This window comes from Drosophila suzukii, chromosome 3, assembly GCF_043229965.1.
Source record: "Drosophila suzukii chromosome 3, CBGP_Dsuzu_IsoJpt1.0, whole genome shotgun sequence".
In the NCBI taxonomy this organism is placed as follows: Eukaryota; Metazoa; Arthropoda; class Insecta; order Diptera; family Drosophilidae; genus Drosophila; species Drosophila suzukii.
The window spans coordinates 84,112,000-84,129,673 of NC_092082.1; the positions used below are offsets into that span (position 1 = coordinate 84,112,000).

At 47.7% G+C, this 17,674-nt stretch overlaps 5 protein-coding genes across 5 annotated transcripts; 3 read left to right on the forward strand and 2 right to left on the reverse strand.

Moving 5' to 3' along the window:
• Positions 1-154: 154 nt before the first annotated feature.
• RpS27 (ribosomal protein S27) lies at positions 155-17,331 on the reverse strand. The gene is made up of 4 exons (XM_017071670.4): positions 17,322-17,331; positions 1,692-1,705; positions 689-908; positions 155-621 (listed from the first exon to the last, which is right to left on the reverse strand). Exons 2-4 carry the CDS (start codon positions 1,695-1,697, stop codon positions 593-595), a joined length of 255 nt encoding a protein of 84 aa, XP_016927159.1. The 5' UTR covers positions 1,698-1,705; positions 17,322-17,331; the 3' UTR covers positions 155-592.
• Positions 2,096-3,339, forward strand: Nup37 (nuclear pore complex protein Nup37). Its single transcript, XM_017071656.4, has 3 exons — positions 2,096-2,333; positions 2,396-2,804; positions 2,858-3,339. The coding sequence occupies exons 1-3, from the start codon at positions 2,190-2,192 to the stop codon at positions 3,265-3,267; spliced, it is 963 nt and encodes a 320-aa protein (XP_016927145.2). The 5' UTR covers positions 2,096-2,189; the 3' UTR covers positions 3,268-3,339.
• Positions 3,802-13,529, forward strand: Nup358 (Nucleoporin 358kD). Its single transcript, XM_017071699.4, has 6 exons — positions 3,802-4,151; positions 4,912-7,924; positions 7,982-11,001; positions 11,055-11,814; positions 11,874-12,971; positions 13,032-13,529. The coding sequence occupies exons 1-6, from the start codon at positions 4,080-4,082 to the stop codon at positions 13,388-13,390; spliced, it is 8,322 nt and encodes a 2,773-aa protein (XP_016927188.4). The 5' UTR covers positions 3,802-4,079; the 3' UTR covers positions 13,391-13,529.
• LOC108007936 (protein RER1) lies at positions 13,933-15,851 on the forward strand. Its single transcript, XM_070996910.1, is given in 2 exon segments — positions 13,933-14,512; positions 14,575-15,851. Coding segments are annotated over 2 exon segments (813 nt in total). The 5' UTR covers positions 13,933-14,443; the 3' UTR covers positions 15,319-15,851.
• Kdsr (3-ketodihydrosphingosine reductase) lies at positions 16,102-17,646 on the reverse strand. Its single transcript, XM_017071706.4, has 3 exons — positions 17,328-17,646; positions 16,676-17,244; positions 16,102-16,615 (listed from the first exon to the last, which is right to left on the reverse strand). Exons 1-3 carry the CDS (start codon positions 17,542-17,544, stop codon positions 16,391-16,393), a joined length of 1,011 nt encoding a protein of 336 aa, XP_016927195.4. The 5' UTR covers positions 17,545-17,646; the 3' UTR covers positions 16,102-16,390.
• Positions 17,647-17,674: the final 28 nt, after the last annotated feature.

Here is a 17,674-nt window from a genome sequence, read left to right on the forward strand (position 1 = left end):
TTTAAATAATATTCTCAACAAGAAATTTTGCCATAAACCCTGATGTTCAAAATAGGTAACTTGAATTTGCATATTCACTGATCCCTTAACAAATGTATTCATTTCGAAGGTAATTAAATTCCCAGTCTTAGTAACTTTTATGGTAGCAAATATCTCAATTTTAAAGCCTATGAAACATACTTTATTACAGTGAAGTCAATTATTCGTTAGATCTAAGCATAACTAGTGAAAAGTTCCTGAAGATTTGCGAGACAGAAGGGTTAATTACAAAACCGAAAAATGTATTTTCTCGAACATCAGTTTCCAACATATGGTTTACATTTTGGGGGGCTGCTATAAGGAAACCAAATAAATCGAGTTCCACTATCTATTCTGCTGGTAATTATCCACTTATAAACAAATACGACAAGAGCTGTTTGTTTTCACTTAGCCAACCACAAGATCGTTAATTCTTTAATTCACAAAGCACATTGAACCAAAGGACCGCAGCAATTGAATTACAAGCTTTCTTTCGGATGGGTTCTGTGGTTTCTTTACGTTTTATAGATTTTATTAAAAAATTAATAATTTGTGGTTCATCGCGAGTCCCATTTTACTGTGGCTTCCTGCGGAAAGAGCAGCCTGCAAGAAAGAATTGGGTATTAGACGGTTGACCAGCAATAATGGTTAGTAAAAAGATGGACCATACCTTCTGTCAGCTTGGCGCGTCCTCCAGTTGGCTGGCACAGAATGGTTGCGCATCCGGCGCAGACCACGACGCCCTGGGCGTGGCTGAAGACGGTGGTGATCCTGTAGCAGCCGGGGCACTTCACGTCCATGAAGTACGAGTTGGGGTGCTGGACCAGGCGCTTCAGCTTGTGCTTGCGCTTCTCCTCGGCGGGCAGCGGGTGCAGAAGATCTTTTGCTAGCTGGAAGTGGGGAATAGACCAGAGAATTAGTATGCAGGGATATATTGATTTATAAATTTTTAAATCAGAAACTAATCCGGTCATAATCCAATATATGTGCAGCAGTGTGTCGGAGGCTTTTTGGCGGTATGAGTATCAAAAAGATCACTTGGTAAACTTAATTTTCTTGATTTTATGAGAAGTAAGATTCCACTACTTTAAGGGTTGCTAAAATTTATGAAACGATTTAGTATACAAATAATCTTTTAAAGATCAAAAGCAGTTTGATCTTAAAGATCATGATGAGCCCATCATATTGATAAGAAAATTGTCATAACATTTTAATATAAAATAAATAATAAAACTTTGTTAAAGCATTTGGAGCCATTTTAAGGGTTCAAAAAATCCAATTGTCACATTTTTACTTGGTGTATCAACAAATTCAGGCAACAACAACATAAATTCGCCAATGCGTGTTCTAGGTTATGTGCAAGGACTTCCGAGAATTCAGTCTGGCATTACAATCGGCCCTTTGTATAAGTCATCGGAATTACATTTATTTCATTAAACCATTTCACAACTGTTTGCAATTTCACAGGCGCACGCCATGCGTGGCCAATAAACCACACACACTCATGGAAGCGCGCCAGACATTTGTTTTAGGGTCATTTTAGGCCGTTTCTGGCGGCCAACACTTGCTCCATTCACACTTGACACTTTGGCTATAATTCCAGCCAGCTTTTGGTTAACATTCGGACGAGTTTTCTGTGTTTAAAATCAATTTTAACGCAATTTGGCACCCACCGGCATGTTTTTTCTTTCACAGCTAACACGGAAAAGGAAGTGGGGTAAATCGCAGCCAACTTAACTTGGGTGAAAAGGCACTAAAAAATACCCAACAGCTGGACGGTGGGAACTCTACCGCCGACACTTTCCAACACGTAATTTATTATTTTTTTTTATTTTAAAACTAATTTAAGTTGGCAAGATAGCCGAAAAACAGAAAACAATATTAAGTTTTAATTAATTGATATTAATAAGTATCAAATTGCACAACATATGATATATTTAAGCTGTGGTAATCTTAATTGTTTCTTTCTGCTTCGTAAAACGGTTCACACTTTATTAAAAACTTGTTATCTTTAAAAATAATTTACCTATTTATTCTTTGTTGTTTTTCCGATAGCAAATAATTTAATTAGATAAATCTTCAAACCATTTACGGTCATACTGAAGTAAACATTTTTGGCGCCGCCGGCAAATTGTTGCATTTATCCAGGAATAACAAACAAAAAGGGGAAAATGCGAGCTGTCACAGACCCTGAACACTGCATCCAACTAAACGAGACAATCTATTGCTTCGAGATTTGCACCAATGACTTTGCCTACAACCTAATCGCAGTGGCGCTCAAAAAAGAACTGAGTTTGATACTCGTAGGACTGCCGGTGGGTCTGGAACAAAAAAATAAATATTGAATGAAATTAATGGGTTTCTGTGTAATCTGCAGGAGGAAAGCGGCGACTTTGGGTACACACACCTCCAGGACCTGGACGTGAGTGACAAGGATCAGCGGTGCGTCAGCGCACTGGCCTTCTCGCCGGACACCTCGCTGAACTGCACTCCCAACAATGTGACTCTGTGCGCCGCCCAGGGCAGCCAGCTGAAGATACTCCGCACCGATCTGGGTCAGTTCAACACGCTACAGGTGCTCCATGGCCACGGAGACTATGTCAACGATGTGTCCTGGGTCTGCGAGGGTGAGCTGCTGGCCTCCGTCAGCGATGACTTCACCTGTCGCTTCTGGACGACGGCAGGCAGCGGGGAGAATGTCATCACATTCGGCCTGTCCTCCGCTGGAATGTCCATCAAGAGCCATCCCGAGGATCCCAACAAGGTGCTGGTGGCGGAGAAAAAAGGTGTGAAAGGCTCACCATTTACCTAGTATTATAACTAACGTATCTACTTGTAGGCATCATTCATCTGTACAATGTGAGGAGTAAGCAAACGGTCATCTCCGTGGAGTCCCCCAAATTCCCGCTCATGTCGGCGGATTGGGCCAACAGCAATAGACTTTTTATCACCTCCCTAGCTGGCGGGGATGTGATCACCTGGGACCTAAACAGACCCTTTGTGCCCGCCGATGTCAAGCAGGTCCACGAGGATTGCGGCCGAGTAGTTCGATTTGCACCAGGAAGCTCCGAAATGGTCATAGCCCTGATTATCGGGCTAACCTTAAAGGTTTTCGCAGCCAAGTCCACGGTTCCATTGCTGGAGGCACCCCTAAAAACCTTTGGAGGCATGGCCTGGCATCAGCGATTGCCTTATATCACGGCGGTCTCTGATAGGAAACTGCTCTTCTGGAAAGTGCAAATGAAGTAAAGCATGCCGAACACTAAAATAAAGTTACATTGTTAAAATAAAATAATTAAACATTTATCTTTTGGTTTATAACGAGGTCTTTTTAATTTTTTTTATTCGTAAGTTAAGTTTTATATAGAATTGGTTGTTTTTTAATAATTTTATTTATGGATTTTAAAATTTTTAAATTTCATTTTGAAATGTTGTATATTCTTTTATAAAAGCACATCTTGCAAGGTCTTAATTCCTTGTGTCATAATTGTTATATCATCTAACATATTTAAAAACAAACCAATTTGTTTAACAAAATTTTTGGAAAAAGCCCTGATAGTCCATATTCATATTTTTTTTTTTATTAATGAGGAGCTTGCCCCAATCAAATTGTATTTCTGTCTTTTAAATTAATAAAGATATTATAAATAAATAAAAAGATAATTTTTTGATTAGGATATTCCCCATGGTTGATCAAATGAATATCCTATTTAATTTGTGGTATATAGTTGGTATTTTTTATAAACCGCCACGGTAGAAGTTTCCAACTTTCGCGCAGTCACACTACATATTTTGTTGCATATTTTTTGTTGGCCGTGCACTCCATCCAAAATTTAAAGCGGAATTTAGCTATATATACGTTCTGATCTGCACCGCAAACGAGTGCAGCGTGTTGCAACTGGAATTGCCAAGCCGTAGTTACCCGACTTTCCGGCCGTGGCACATTACCGTTCGAGAAATCGGTGTCGATCGGATGTCGGAGTGAAGAAGAATCGAGCGCGAAGCACATTTTTGCGAGGTCGAGACGACAGAGATTTGAAAGCGTTTAAAGCACCAGAGAAATGTTCGATACGCGGAAAGATATTGACGAGCATGTCCATAAAATGCTGGGAAAACTTCCGCCGGGAAGTGAGGTAAATAAACGCCTACAACGTGTATAGGAATTTCAAAAGAAAAAATAGTTGCGAAATCTTCGGCGCCGCCATTGAGAGCGCGCCTTTGTGTGCGTGCCTCGGTTGTGTGTTTGTGTGCGTATGTCTGTGAGTCGGCGTCACTTGGCTGGCGGATTTGCAATAGAAAAGAAAAGTGCGCGCTTTTCTTGCGACGCCTGCATTTCGTATATTTGCAAAAGAAATTGATTTTCTTTCAGACTCATGGCGCTGTGATTCTCTATTTATAAATCAAAATATAAATGTGAGGTTATGTGGGTGGCCAGCAGCCGCTTATTTTAATTTACATCTACAGTAAACACTCGATATGGGTTATGGCTACAAATTGCAATAGGGATATTCATAGCAAATTGGAAAAGCATATTTATATTCCTTTAAAATTTAACTGTTACCTTGTAGGTACAGTGGATATTCGTTTCAATAACGGAACTTTAAAATAGCTAGGTTGTTTTGCATATATATATAATACATAAGCATATCAGATTTTTATAAGTCCAAAAACAAAACAATAATATTATCCAACCGACCTTAAATATATTTGTATTCTTCCCGCTTAAATGCATCTGAGTTCTAGCAGGATCATTACAATACATAAAAATTTAAAACAACTTAAGGAAACAAATTAAATATGCATACAAAAAAGTAAAAATACAATACAAATACAAAATATAAAACGTAATTTTTATAGACTTCCTGGACTAAATAAAGGTTTCTCTATTTTTAGCGCGACATCAAGGGGCTGGCGATAGGCAAAATGTACTATAAGATCCAGGAGTACCCCAGGTGCATCGAGTATCTGACCAGCTATCTCAGGGCCAAAGATGAAGCGGTGGCTCACAACCTGCTAGCCACTTGCTACAGTAGGCTGAAGACTCCTGATGTGCAGAAGGCGCTGCAGCACTGGCAGCGCAGCATGCAGCTCAATCCCCGGCAGTCAGAGGTGGTTCTGGACGCCTGCGAACTGCTGTTGAACGAGAACACCGCCTTCAACACGGAGCGCGCCAAGTACTGGCTGGATCTGGCCACTGACCTGGATTTGGTCGACAATCAACACGTCTTCGCCGTGCGGATGCGGCTGAATCTTCAGGAAAGCAACGGCGGAGAAGATGGCAGCGTTGATGGAGACAACGCCATGGAACTGCTGATGCACAAGGAGCTGCAGGCGCGGCCCCAGGATGTTAATCTTCGCGTGCGTCTGCTGCGAAGCTATGTGGAGAAGAAGAAGCTGGATCAGGCCTTCAGCTACGCTTTAAAAACCGAGCTGGAGTCAAAGGGCATCACGAGTCAGTCGAGCGATTGGTATGACATGATCTGGGTGCTCCTCGGGAAGATGGAGTCGGCCAATGACGTGAAGAAGAACTGGCGCTTCTGGCAGTTGGCGCTCCACGCCCTCGATCGCCTCATGCAACTGAGCCTGGAGACGGGAAGCGGACTGGCGGACAGCAGCAGTCAGCTATTTCGCCTCGATCAATACCTGCACAAGTTTAGCAACGCGATAGAGCGTGCGGGCGATGCCCCGCAGAGGGAACTCCACCAATCCTGTGCCGATCACTATACCGGGCAGCTGCTACTTCACGCGGTGGCGCTGATCTTCAAACGTGAGCTGCTGGGTAACAAGAATAAGTGGATGAACGCGCTGAAATCCGTACTGCCGGTTTTGCTCCTTGGCTACCAGGTGCGACCGCTCGAAGAGTCCCATGTCCACCACTGGATGAAACACTGCGATGCAGAGCAGAAGCAGCTGATGCAACTGTGGCGCCAGCAGGGCGCCTTCCGCTGCGCCCAGCTTGGACGCACCCTTTTCGGTTGTCTGGATCGATCGCGAACGGATGACAACCAGAAGGAGAACAGCAACCTCAATGAGAACAAAGTTCCCGCCCAAACTTTGCCCGGATTATTTGCCGACTCCGAAGAACTACTGTCTAGCGCTCACCAGCAGTGCCTCGACAAGAACTGGCGACGTCAGCTTTACCAACAGCTTTTTACCCACGCCGAACACAAGCTGAAAGATCAGTCCTCGCATCTGGTGCGTAACCCGCGTCTGCAGCAGCCTCTTTTCGAGTGGCCCAGTCTGGCGGAGATCGAGACCTGTGAGTTGCTAGCGTTATCGTTACCGCCGCACTCCTTGGCCCAACACGTCTACTTGGCGCTGGGCACCGAGCCCGACCGTCTTGGAACTGCGCCACGCGTGGCTTTCTATGAAGGTTTTCGGCGGGATGTGAAGCAGAACCTTAACTACTGCGGCCACGATTCCATCAGCCAGGTCGATGTCGACCTTTACCTCTACGCCACAGTTATTCAGACCCAGCGGCGATTTCAGCTCCAGAGGGAAGCGTACAACACCTCCAACTTGGGTAACCGCAATGCCGCTAACCGGCCGCATATGATGCCATTTGCCAATCTTCTGAGCCAACTAGCATCTTCGGAGCAAACGAACTGGTGGGATTTGGTGCTGCGGCTGCACTCAAACCAGCTGGCCACTGAAGGTAATCGCACCGAGCAAAGAGCTCAACTGCAGGTCGGATTGGAGGCGGTGCGGGGGGTGAATGGACCCAAAGCAGATGCAATCATCATTTTCCAGCTGGGAAAAATCCTGCAGGAGCGCTCAGAACTTGCTTTGGAGGCACGCATCGATACTCTCTACAGGCAAGGATTTACAATGCTGCGTCGCCAGCACACGCAGCAGTCGGACGCCTTTGTCCGGATTTTTAAGTACGGATCTGCCACCTCAACGGCCGCCTGGAAGGATCTTCAAGCACTGGCTGAGCACGCCGTCTCCTATTTCAGCTCGAAGATGTTCAAGGCGTATCAGTATGAGCAGTTTGTGGAAGAGGTCAGAGGACTTGATCTGCCCATGGCATACTTCATGCAATCGGAGGCGTACCGTCAACTTGAGGAGTCCGCAAAGACACCCCGAGTTTCCCGCGCTCGTTTCTCGGAGCGGAGGAAGGAGTGCCTGCAGCAGACGCAGCAGCTGCTCCAAACTGATGTCAAGCACCCACTACACAACCATATTCAACGCGAGCTTCGACGTTACCAACAAAATCGCAGTAGTCACGGTCTCGAAGATAGCTTCGGTAGCCCGGATGCGCACAACAATTCATCCACTTATGAGGATGCTGAAGACGACTTCTATTTGGGTGCAGCCTTGTCTGCCAATCGATCACGTCGTCAGGTGGAACCCGCTTCAGTGACACCCATTGTTGTGGCAGCACCACCAAATCAGGAGATGGAACAGACTGTCAAGCAAATCAGCAAGTCTCTGTGTGTGCTCAAGGACGATGTGAGTTTGGGAATGGAAGCCATGCGCCAGGAAATCAAGACCCTTACAGAGAAGTTCACTGGACTCGAGGAGCTGCTCAAGAAGATCAAGATCAGCAGTCGAGACACGCCGACACGGGATGTGGATCCAGCAGCTGCATTGGGATTGGACGACTTGTTTATCATTGAAGATGCGCTTGCGGAACATCATCAGCAGCAACAACAACAGCAAAACCAAGCTGCAGTGCATCAGGTGGTTCCTAATCCGTATGGTGGGCCCACTCCTAGTTTCCACAACGGTGTTCCAAACACGCCGGCCGGACAGGATCGTTTTCTGCCGGCACCCTACGGGAGTCCCATGTTTAACCAAAACCAGATGTACAACTATTACGCTGCTCAGGCCCAAGCTCAAGCGCAATCCCAGTTCTTACGGACTCTACCAGCTCCAGGGGCGATTGCGCCCCCCAATATATTTGGTAAGTGTCCAAGTGTTCAATTCCTTTTAGATATAACTGACGATTTATTTAACGTAGGTCCTAGGAATCAAAACTTTGGACTGCCCGGTATGTTTCCACCGCCGACCGGGGCATCGGTAGCACCTTACATCGACGCCATGGGCAACTTTACCCAGCCTCCTCCCAGTCTGATACCGCCACCCGCCCAGCCAGCTCCAGCTACGGCTCCTCTTAATCTGCTTGAGTCGAAGCCACCGGCTGCACTGCCCACTCCGGGTTTCTTCAACACGCCAACGCCGGGCTTTGGCGCTTCGCCTATTCAGGTTCCGCCAATTCCTGGGGCTGCCCCTGCCCCAGGACCGCTTCCTCCATCTGTGAATCCTGTACCAGTACCAGCTGCTGTTCCCGCTCCTATTCACGTACCCCAAGTGGCTCCTTCTGTGCCCGCTCCCGCTCCTGCTAGTGTTCCAGCATTGTTTAACCGGGCGTTGAACAACCAACCCGTGGAAAAGGAACCGCCGGCCAATGTTGTCATTACCAGCTCAGATCCGTTGCCAAAGCCAACAAGTGCCAGTGTCCAGCCCACTTTGAGTGTAACCATTCCCGCACAGCATATCAAGCCCAGTTTGGTGCAGGCCCCGGAACCACAGGCACAGCCACCGGTTCCAGCAACGGCAGCCTTCAGCTTTAACTTCGGCACAAAGACCTCCGAAAGTCCTTTCTCCTTCAAGTCCCAGGTGGCTAAAGCAGCAGCCGAAAAGCAGAAGGAACAGGAGGCCGAGCTAAACCAAAGTGGAGCTAGTGAGACCAACAAGAGTGTTCCAGCAGATACCTCAGCAGACGATTACGATCCTCGTCCAGACTTCCAGCCCATCATCCCACTTCCCGATGAAGTGGAGGTTCGCACCGGTGAGGAGGACGAGGAGGTCAAGTTTAGCGACCGATCCAAGCTCTTCCGGTTCGCAGACAAGGAGTGGAAGGAGCGCGGCACTGGGGTAATAAAGATTTTGTGCGACAAAACCACCGGCGTATCTCGGGTTCTAATGCGACGCGATCAGACCCACAAGGTGTGTGCCAATCACAAGATCACTGCGGACATGAATCTGGTTATTCATAACCAGGACAAGGATAAGAAATCGTTCTTATGGGGAGCAAATGACTTTGCGGATGAGCAGGTTACGCTGGAGAAATTCTTGGTACGCTTTAAAACAGCGGAAACGGCTGAGCAGTTCAGGGTCGCCTTTACAAACGCGAGCCAGCCGGCCAAGCCAGAGAAGCCAGCGAAACCGGCGGAGAAAACAGCAGATCTTCCCAAGACCAACAAGGAAGCAGCTGCAACTGCTTCTGCTGCGTTCACTGCTCCCAAAACCTTTTTGACCAGTACGCCAGCTCCCAATTCTCTTTTCGGTAAGCCACAGGAGCAGACGAAAGCTACTCAATCTGATCCAGCTCCAGCGGCTCAAGCAACAGTGGCCAAGTCTCTGTTTGGAACTATCTCAGCGGTCAGTGCTGCACCTGTAACATCTGCGTCCTCGGCTTCCGCGGCATTTGCCAACTTTAGCTTCACGGGGAATGGAACCGCATCAGGATTCGGCACTGCAGGCACTGGCTCTCCCTTCAAAAACCTCTCCTTTGGCAGCACATCTGCAGTGGGTGGTAGCAACACCACGCTCTTTACCACGGCTTTGATCAAGGACAACACAGTGCAGAGTCAGACCCCACAACAACAGCAACTAAACAAGTCAACTGCCTCAGACGCCGAAGAAGAGTACGTGCCCACGGCCCAGTTTACGCCGGTTATCGCCCTTCCCGACCTTGTGGAAGTGGTCACCGGGGAAGAGAACGAGGATGTGCTTTTCGAGCACCGGGCCAAGCTTCTGCGGTGGGATAGGGAGGCTAATGAGTGGAAGGAGCGCGGGCTTGGAAATATGAAGCTCCTGCGTGATCGCTCCAATCCCAACCTGGTGCGCCTGCTGATGCGTCGCGAGCAGGTCCATAAACTATGCTGCAATCAGCGTGTGTTACCCGAGATCAAGTTCTCACCCTCAACGAACATTAAGGCGGCGGTCACCTGGGCGGGTCACGATTATTCCGATGAGGAGTTGACCACCGCATTGCTAGCTGTGCGATTTAAGTCGCTCGATGTCTGCCAGGACTTCCTTGATGCTGTGCAGAAGGCTCAAGAGAGCATTGGAAAGGAACTAAAAGAGGCCGATTCTGTTAGCGCTACGGAAAAGAAAGAAGAAGAGAAGCCAGTAAAGGGCTTTGGGGATGCCTTTAAGCCCAAGGCAGGCAGCTGGAATTGCCAGGCATGTTACACAAGCAATGGCCAGGACCAGCTTTACTGCCTGGCCTGCCAGGAGCCCAAAGATGCCACTGTGCCGCCCAAGCAATCGGGGCTGGACCAAGGCAATGCTTTAAACCTTACTACTAGCGGCTCCTCTAGCAAGTTCTCATTCGGCTTTGCACCAGCTGCTCTTTCCTCCACTGGTGGGTTTAGCTTCGGAGCTGCACAGCCCAAGGAGAAACCAGTGGTGGCAGCTGTGACCAGCACGGCTTCGGCTCCTGCTTCAGTTCCGTCGACTCAGGCTACAGCTCTTGGATTTGGAAAGACGTCCACCACTTCCGGATTCGGGGACGCCTTCAAACCCAAAGTCGGCAGTTGGTCGTGCTCCGCTTGCTATGTCAACAATCCGGGAGAGTCCCTTTACTGCTCAGCCTGTGAAACACCCAAGGATGATACTGTGCCAAAGAAGGAGAATACACTAGGATCGGGACTTACTCTCCCCGTCACCACCCAGTTTAGCTTTGGTTTTGGACTTGCTGCAACTAGTAGCAAGGATCAGGCTGCCGAGGTGACCAGCAAGAGCAGCAATGTGTTTGGATCCGCCACCTTCAACTTTGCGGCTCCAGCAATGCCGACACCTGTGGCACCGACTACCTCAATCGGATCCAGCAGCTTCAGCTTCTCCATGCCCAAGCCAGCCCAACTGCAGCCGAAAAGTCCAGCCGCTAACGACGGAGATGAAAACGACTCTCACGAGGAGGAGGAGGAGAACAATGCATATTTTGCGCCAGTGATTCCATTGCCTGATAAGGTAAGTTAACAAATCATCAAAAAATCGTATGTACTAACAACTGTTTCTTTAAGATCGATGTGAAAACAGGGGAGGAAGACGAGGAGCTGCTGTACGTGCACAAGGCCAAACTGTACCGACTCACCGAAGGCGAGTGGAAGGAGCGCGGCTTGGGCGATGTGAAGATACTGCGCCACAAACAGACCAAGAAGTTGCGCGTGGTAATGCGACGGGAACAGGTGTACAAGATTTGCCTCAACCACGTGCTGAACTCGAATGTGGTGTACAGAGAAAAGACCGAGACATCGTGGATGTTTGCTGTGCACGATTTCAGCGAGGGAGAGAGTGTTCTGGAGCGCTTCACTCTGCGCTTTAAGAACAAGGAGGTGGCCCAAGGCTTTTACGATGCAGTTAAAAATGCGCTAGATGGCACCGCTAAGGCAATAGAAGATAATACCGATTCAAAGGCCACCCCCGCCCTATCTTCTCCTTCTACGGGAGCAAGTGAGTCGAAGAGTTCGTCAGATAATTTGCTCCACGACCATGTAGGTCAGGGCAGCTGCATAGGCTGCGATGGAGACAAGTTCGCATTCCGTAAAACGTCGTCTGTAAGCTCCACCACCTACGAAGTAAACCCTCCCCTACCCATGACCCTGCCTATCCTGACTCTCCCGCAGCCTATTACCAAATCAAATGCTTCCTCATCCTCCGCCACCTCAATATTCAAAGCCAGTTCGCTGGGTACAACCAACTCTACGTTTTCCGGCTTCGGTAATTTATCCGTATCTGAGGAAAGCAAAGCGCCCAGTTCAACATTCGTCTTCGGTAGCACGGGTAAGTGTTGAACTATCTTCGTCCTTAAAGATCATTTGACTTAATTATTTCCACTTCAGATAAATCAGAGTCTGCTAAACCGGCCGATCCCTTAGCCATACTGCAAAAATCTATTTCGGGCGGAGGTCAAGGCAACGTTCTGGGTTCTATTTTCGGCAGTGGCTTGTCAAACCAAAATTCCTCTGAGGATTCCGCCAAGACCATTTTTGGAGGTGGGGCCAAAACGGCTGAGCAACAGAAGAATGGCTCGCCAAAGTCCCAAGAGGAACCTAAATCCATCTTCGGAGGCACCAAAGTGGAGTCCCAAGATGCACCCAAGTCCATCTTTGGTGGCAGTGGCATAGCTGCCCCCACTTTCGGAGGCTTTAATCCTTTCGGGGGCGCTTCAGATGGTAAAGACGCACCGAAGTCTATCTTTGGCGGCACCCCATCTATTTTTGGCGGCCCTAAGGTCGAGACCCAGTCACCCGCCAGCCAAGAAGCACCCAAGCCCCAGTTCGGTAACTCCAACATGTTTGGAGGCTCATCATCTGGCGGCTTTTTGTTTGGCAGTGGTAGCGGTAGTGCGAACATCTTCGGACAAAAGGAGCCCGCCGTCTCTTTCACAGATATTGGCAAACAGGCAGCCCCGGAAAAGGAGAAGGAAAAGGATAAAACCGCGGGAGAAGACACCATGGACAAGAAGGAAACTACACCAGCAGCACAGCAGGCGGCCAGCACGTTTGCCGATTTGGCGAATAAGACTGGCAACACATTCGCCGATTTGGCAAGCAAACCGGGCGGCACATTCGCAGATTTAGCCAACAAGGCGAGCGGAAATGATTTTGCCAACCTTTCGGCCAATAGCCAAGGCAACGCCACGGGATTCAACAAATCGGCGGGAAGCGGCGGATTCTACAACCTGACGCACCAGAACGCTTTCAAGAACTTTCAGTCCCCGCAGCCGACGGGCAAAAATGAGTCCGGCGCGGCAGATGGAGGTGATGACGATGGCGACGCCACCAATGATGACAACTACGATCCGCACTACGATCCCATTGTGGAGCTGCCGGACGAGATTGTGGTGACCACTGGAGAGGAGAACGAGACTAAGCTGTATGGCGAGAGGGCGAAGCTCTATCGTTATGATCCCGAGTCGAAACAGTGGAAAGAGCGAGGTAAGATTGTGTAAAGACTTACATGGCAAAGCAGGCAGTAATATTCACTTTATTTCACAGGCGTCGGCGAGATAAAGGTGCTGGAGCACCCGCAGCTGCAGACATTCCGACTGGTCATGCGGCAGGAGCAGATCCACAAGCTGGTGCTGAACATGAGTATCTCCGCCTCCCTGCAGATGGACTACATGAACGAGCAGAAGAAGAGCTTCCTGTGGGCCGGCTATAATTACGCGGTGGACGCAGAGGGCAAGGTGGCCACCGAGGGCGCGCTGGAACGCCTGGCCTGTCGATTCGGCAAGCAGGACATCGCCGACGAGTTCCTCAAGACGGTCAACTCTTGCATAGAACGTGCCAAGGCCCTGCAGGGCGACCAGGAGGACGACGAGAGCGACGCGGCGGAGGAGCAGGACAGCTCTTAAGGAAACCGGAACTAAATATATGTAGCATGCTTACAACTGACTTTATAAGATAGTCTTTCGAAAAAGTATCGGAAATTGTTGAAAAAGCACACTTTTCCTCATAATAAAACTTTCATAAATAATTAGATTAATATTTAAATGCCTTCTTTATATTGGTGGTTTCAAACATGTTCAAAAAACATATTTAAAGGAGTCAATAAAACTGGCAGGAAATATTTTTGTAAGTAGTAAAAAATTACGAATGTGTGTATGCTTTTCAATTATAAAATAAACTAAATTTAAATTTACCGAAAGTTTGAATTGTCAAAGTGCCATAAAGCAATCGATAGATTAGAGAGGATAAAAACTTATAGATTTAAGAGCATAAAATATAGAAAGCTTATTAAATTTTCATTAACTAAAATTTTGCTTTGCCTTTAAAATTATTAAAAATATAGATAAGAATTAGGTTACTAATTTTTTATCACGAGAATGGCAATTTATTGCTTCCAACTACCCCTTACGATAGTAAGAAGAGAACCGATTGTTCCATCCCCAGCCGATAGTTTGACAGCCCTGCCACTGAGAGAGCATAATGACGTGGTGAACTGTGTGTGAAAAAGAACAATAAATTGCCGACAAATCTCTAGTGTAATTAAATTAGTTACCGCACAGGAACGCACTGAACCGGGGTCCAAACTCTGCGAGTCCTGGAACATTGGCAAGCAGGCTCTGAAAATAGCAATCTCCACATCGACACAGTCAAAAATCTCGCAAGAACAAGAGCAGAACCCTACAACGGGAGGAAGAAGAAGAGGGCGACAACGACGACGGGCGGTGCAGAATATGAATTAGAGAATAATTAGCGATTGGAGCGCGTTAGCCAGTTGGCCTGTTTTGTGTTTTGTTAGCCCTTTTCTGGCAGCCCCTGCCCCTGTTCCCGGCCACAGTCCCAACCCCGGAATCGATACACGTGTGCAGCAGCGGGAACGACAACGACAGCGGCGACCGCGTCAAAGTCAACAATAAAAGTCGGGGGCCGGAGATTAATGAGAGGCTAGCTAAGCGACGACCATGATGAACGAGGACAGCAGCGCTGCCAGCGGCGGCGGCGTCAAGAAGTTCTTTCAGCGCCTCTCACAGGTAAGGGATCTCGGAGAGACCCAATCGGGACAACAGCTAACCCACATCCTCTGCCATTACAGACCTACCAATCCACCTTGGACCGGAGCACACCGCACACACGGATGCGCTGGGTGTTCGCCGGCTTCCTGCTCCTGCTCTTCGTGCTACGTATCTTTATCTACCAGGGCTGGTACATCGTGTGCTATGCACTAGGCATTTACCACCTGAACCTGTTCATCGCCTTTCTGACGCCCAAAATCGACCCGGAGTTCGATCCCTACTCGCAGGACGACGAGGACGAGGGACCCAATCTGCCCACGCGCAGCAACGAGGAGTTCCGGCCGTTTATTCGCCGCCTGCCGGAGTTCAAATTCTGGCTGTCAGTGGCGAAAAGCACACTTATTGGGCTGATTTGCACGTTCTTCGACTTTTTCAACGTGCCGGTGTTTTGGCCCATCCTGGTCATGTACTTCATCACACTGTTCTGCATCACGATGAAGCGCCAGATCAAGCATATGATCAAGTACAAGTACTTGCCGTTTACGCGCAACAAGCCGCGCTACCAGCGGGTCAACGACCTGGCGGCATCCGGACCCGGCTCCGTGGCGGGCAACGCGAAGTGACAATTAGCCGCACAGACGCCGGACACACGGGCGACGGCAGTGGGAGCGAGCACTCCATCGAGCGCCACCTCCCCCGCTGCATCGCCACCATCAACAACCAGCGACAGCGCAGCGACCAAGGATGTGGGGTCGCCAACAGTGGGAGGATCAACAGCATCGTCCATCAAACCACCGCAGATCATTGCCATTGAGGACTACTAGAGAAAGCTACCGAAAGCAGCCCGGAATTGGAATTGGATCCAAAAGCAAAACATCAACCAGAACCAAGCTTACAATATGATTTTCCTTTTCGGTTTGTGTAGCATTTTTCTTTTCACTGTTGAGTTGTCGTACGGCGTCTTGTGCAAATTACCTTGTTTATTGTTTAATCTAAATGCTTGTTTAAATTTATATTTATTTACAATGCTTTCTATCTATTGTAAATCCCCCAACGATACCGAAAAAACAACAGATCAGCAATAATTTAATTTTTCACCCTAACTATAATTTAATGATTCTTCTATCCAAAAAGTAGAATTACTGTATTCGAAAACTAATATTTTTGATTTATCGTGCTTAGATGCTATAACAATGTATGCCTAAATATATATACACATATATATTTTGCATTACGATTATACAATTTTTGTTAGCGTTAACTATACAAAATGTTAGAAAGGCGAAATGAAAACTGAAACTATAGGAGGTGTACACTGGGTGCGTCTTATGAATAAAGAAAGACACAAGAAAAACAATTTATTTTGAATCATTACGTTGAATTATGACCTTTTTAGAAAAGGTGCCGTGGTCTTCGTGTTTATCTAATCGCACATTCGATCGCAGCAATTAAGAGTACGGGCGATATTTAGATATGAAAACCATTTTGATAAGGGAAATACATTTCATATTAACGCAAGAGATTACACTAGTGCTTTGGACATTTCTCAAGTTGCTCTTTCCCCTAATCTTTTCAGTAGAGAAAAGAATTATTTAAAAACGTTTGACTCTCTTAACAAACAACACTTTGTTTTTATTCAAATGAAGCTCACACCAACAGTTGAGGCACACGTAACCTTGACTATAAAATGCGATACAAATAGTTAGCTTTAGCAAGGCAATAATAAAAATATTACAAAACACATGTATATATATTAATGGCTGATAAATATGAGCCATCTGAAAATTTGGAGTGGTCGTTTCTCGTGCAAAATAATCGCACTTTGTGATTTGCAATGGAAACATATAATGTACTGGGCACTTGGAATACTAAAGAGGCATCGAGACAGTTAAGCTTTCACTTGGCGTCCACTTCAGATCCAGTCTTGGCTTTATCCTCTCGAGCGCATTTGCGTATGACACTGTTGAAATACTTGTGCAATCCGTAGCTTACTAATCGCAAGGGTCCTAAAACGATGGCGTGCAGGAGATTGGTGAAGAAGCCATCCCACGGGAGTAATGCTCCACCCAATGTGGTGATTAGCCAGCTTTCCGCGCCGACCGTTGAGGTAAAGTTGCCCTTCTAAAATTGAGGATAACGAAGTTAGTTACTGTGCAGATCAACACTCAATAACTAACTCACCAAGGCATCGTTGAGAATAGCTTTGGCCATAACTTCCGGCTCTATCAGGCCGCCTCCGCCAGAGATTATTTTGGTTTCCCTTGGCTTCGATTTCTCCTCCTCCTCGAATCCGGGTGTATTCGTATCGCAGGGCATGGCCAAAGTCACGCTGACCCCGTGCTCCCGGGACTCCATGGCTATCGTCTCGGCCATTGCCCTCAGGGCGTACTTGGTGGCCGAATAGGGTCCGTATCCGTAGATGCCAAACATCGCCGCCTGTGATGCAGTGATCACAATGATGCCCTCGCCCGCCTTTTTCATCTTGGGCAGGACATACCGGGTACAGTTGTAGGTGCCAAAGAAGTTCACGTTCATCAGCTTGTGCATATCCTGGACAGAGACCTCCTCGAACACACCGCAAATGGCCATACCGGCGCAGTTGATCAGCGTGTATATGGGGCCAAAGCTGTCCTCGATCTCGCTCAGCACTCGGGAGACCTGCTCATAGTCGCCGCCAATGTCCAGGCTTCTGTACTGGAACTTTTGATCTGGGCGTTGGCGGATTACTTCCATCAGAGCCACAGCTCCGCCTGAAAACGAGGTGGGGTATCATTACCTATGTATGTAGATAAGGAAACTTTTGGTGGGGTTTCCTTGTCGGAGCATTACTCACTCAGCATTTTCTCGTCGCGGGCTATCACCGTCACATTGGCGCCCTTCATGGCGCACTCCACCGCCAGACAGAGACCAATTCCCTTGGATCCGCCGGTGACAACCACATGACGCCCCACAATGCTCCTCGGCCGCTTGCCCATGACAAACAGGTAGATCAGAACATGAACCAGCACGGCTATGCCCACGCAAAGCACTATCTCCCAGCTCAGTTCCATGTGGCTAAGAGGGCGCTATAATTCCTGGATTTCTTAATCTCTTGTGGGTGGGTTATCTTCGAAGCAAAGTAAAAGCAAGCTTTCTGATTAGAAAGTGCAGCGAAGTATGACCGTTTGCGAAAACAGGTTG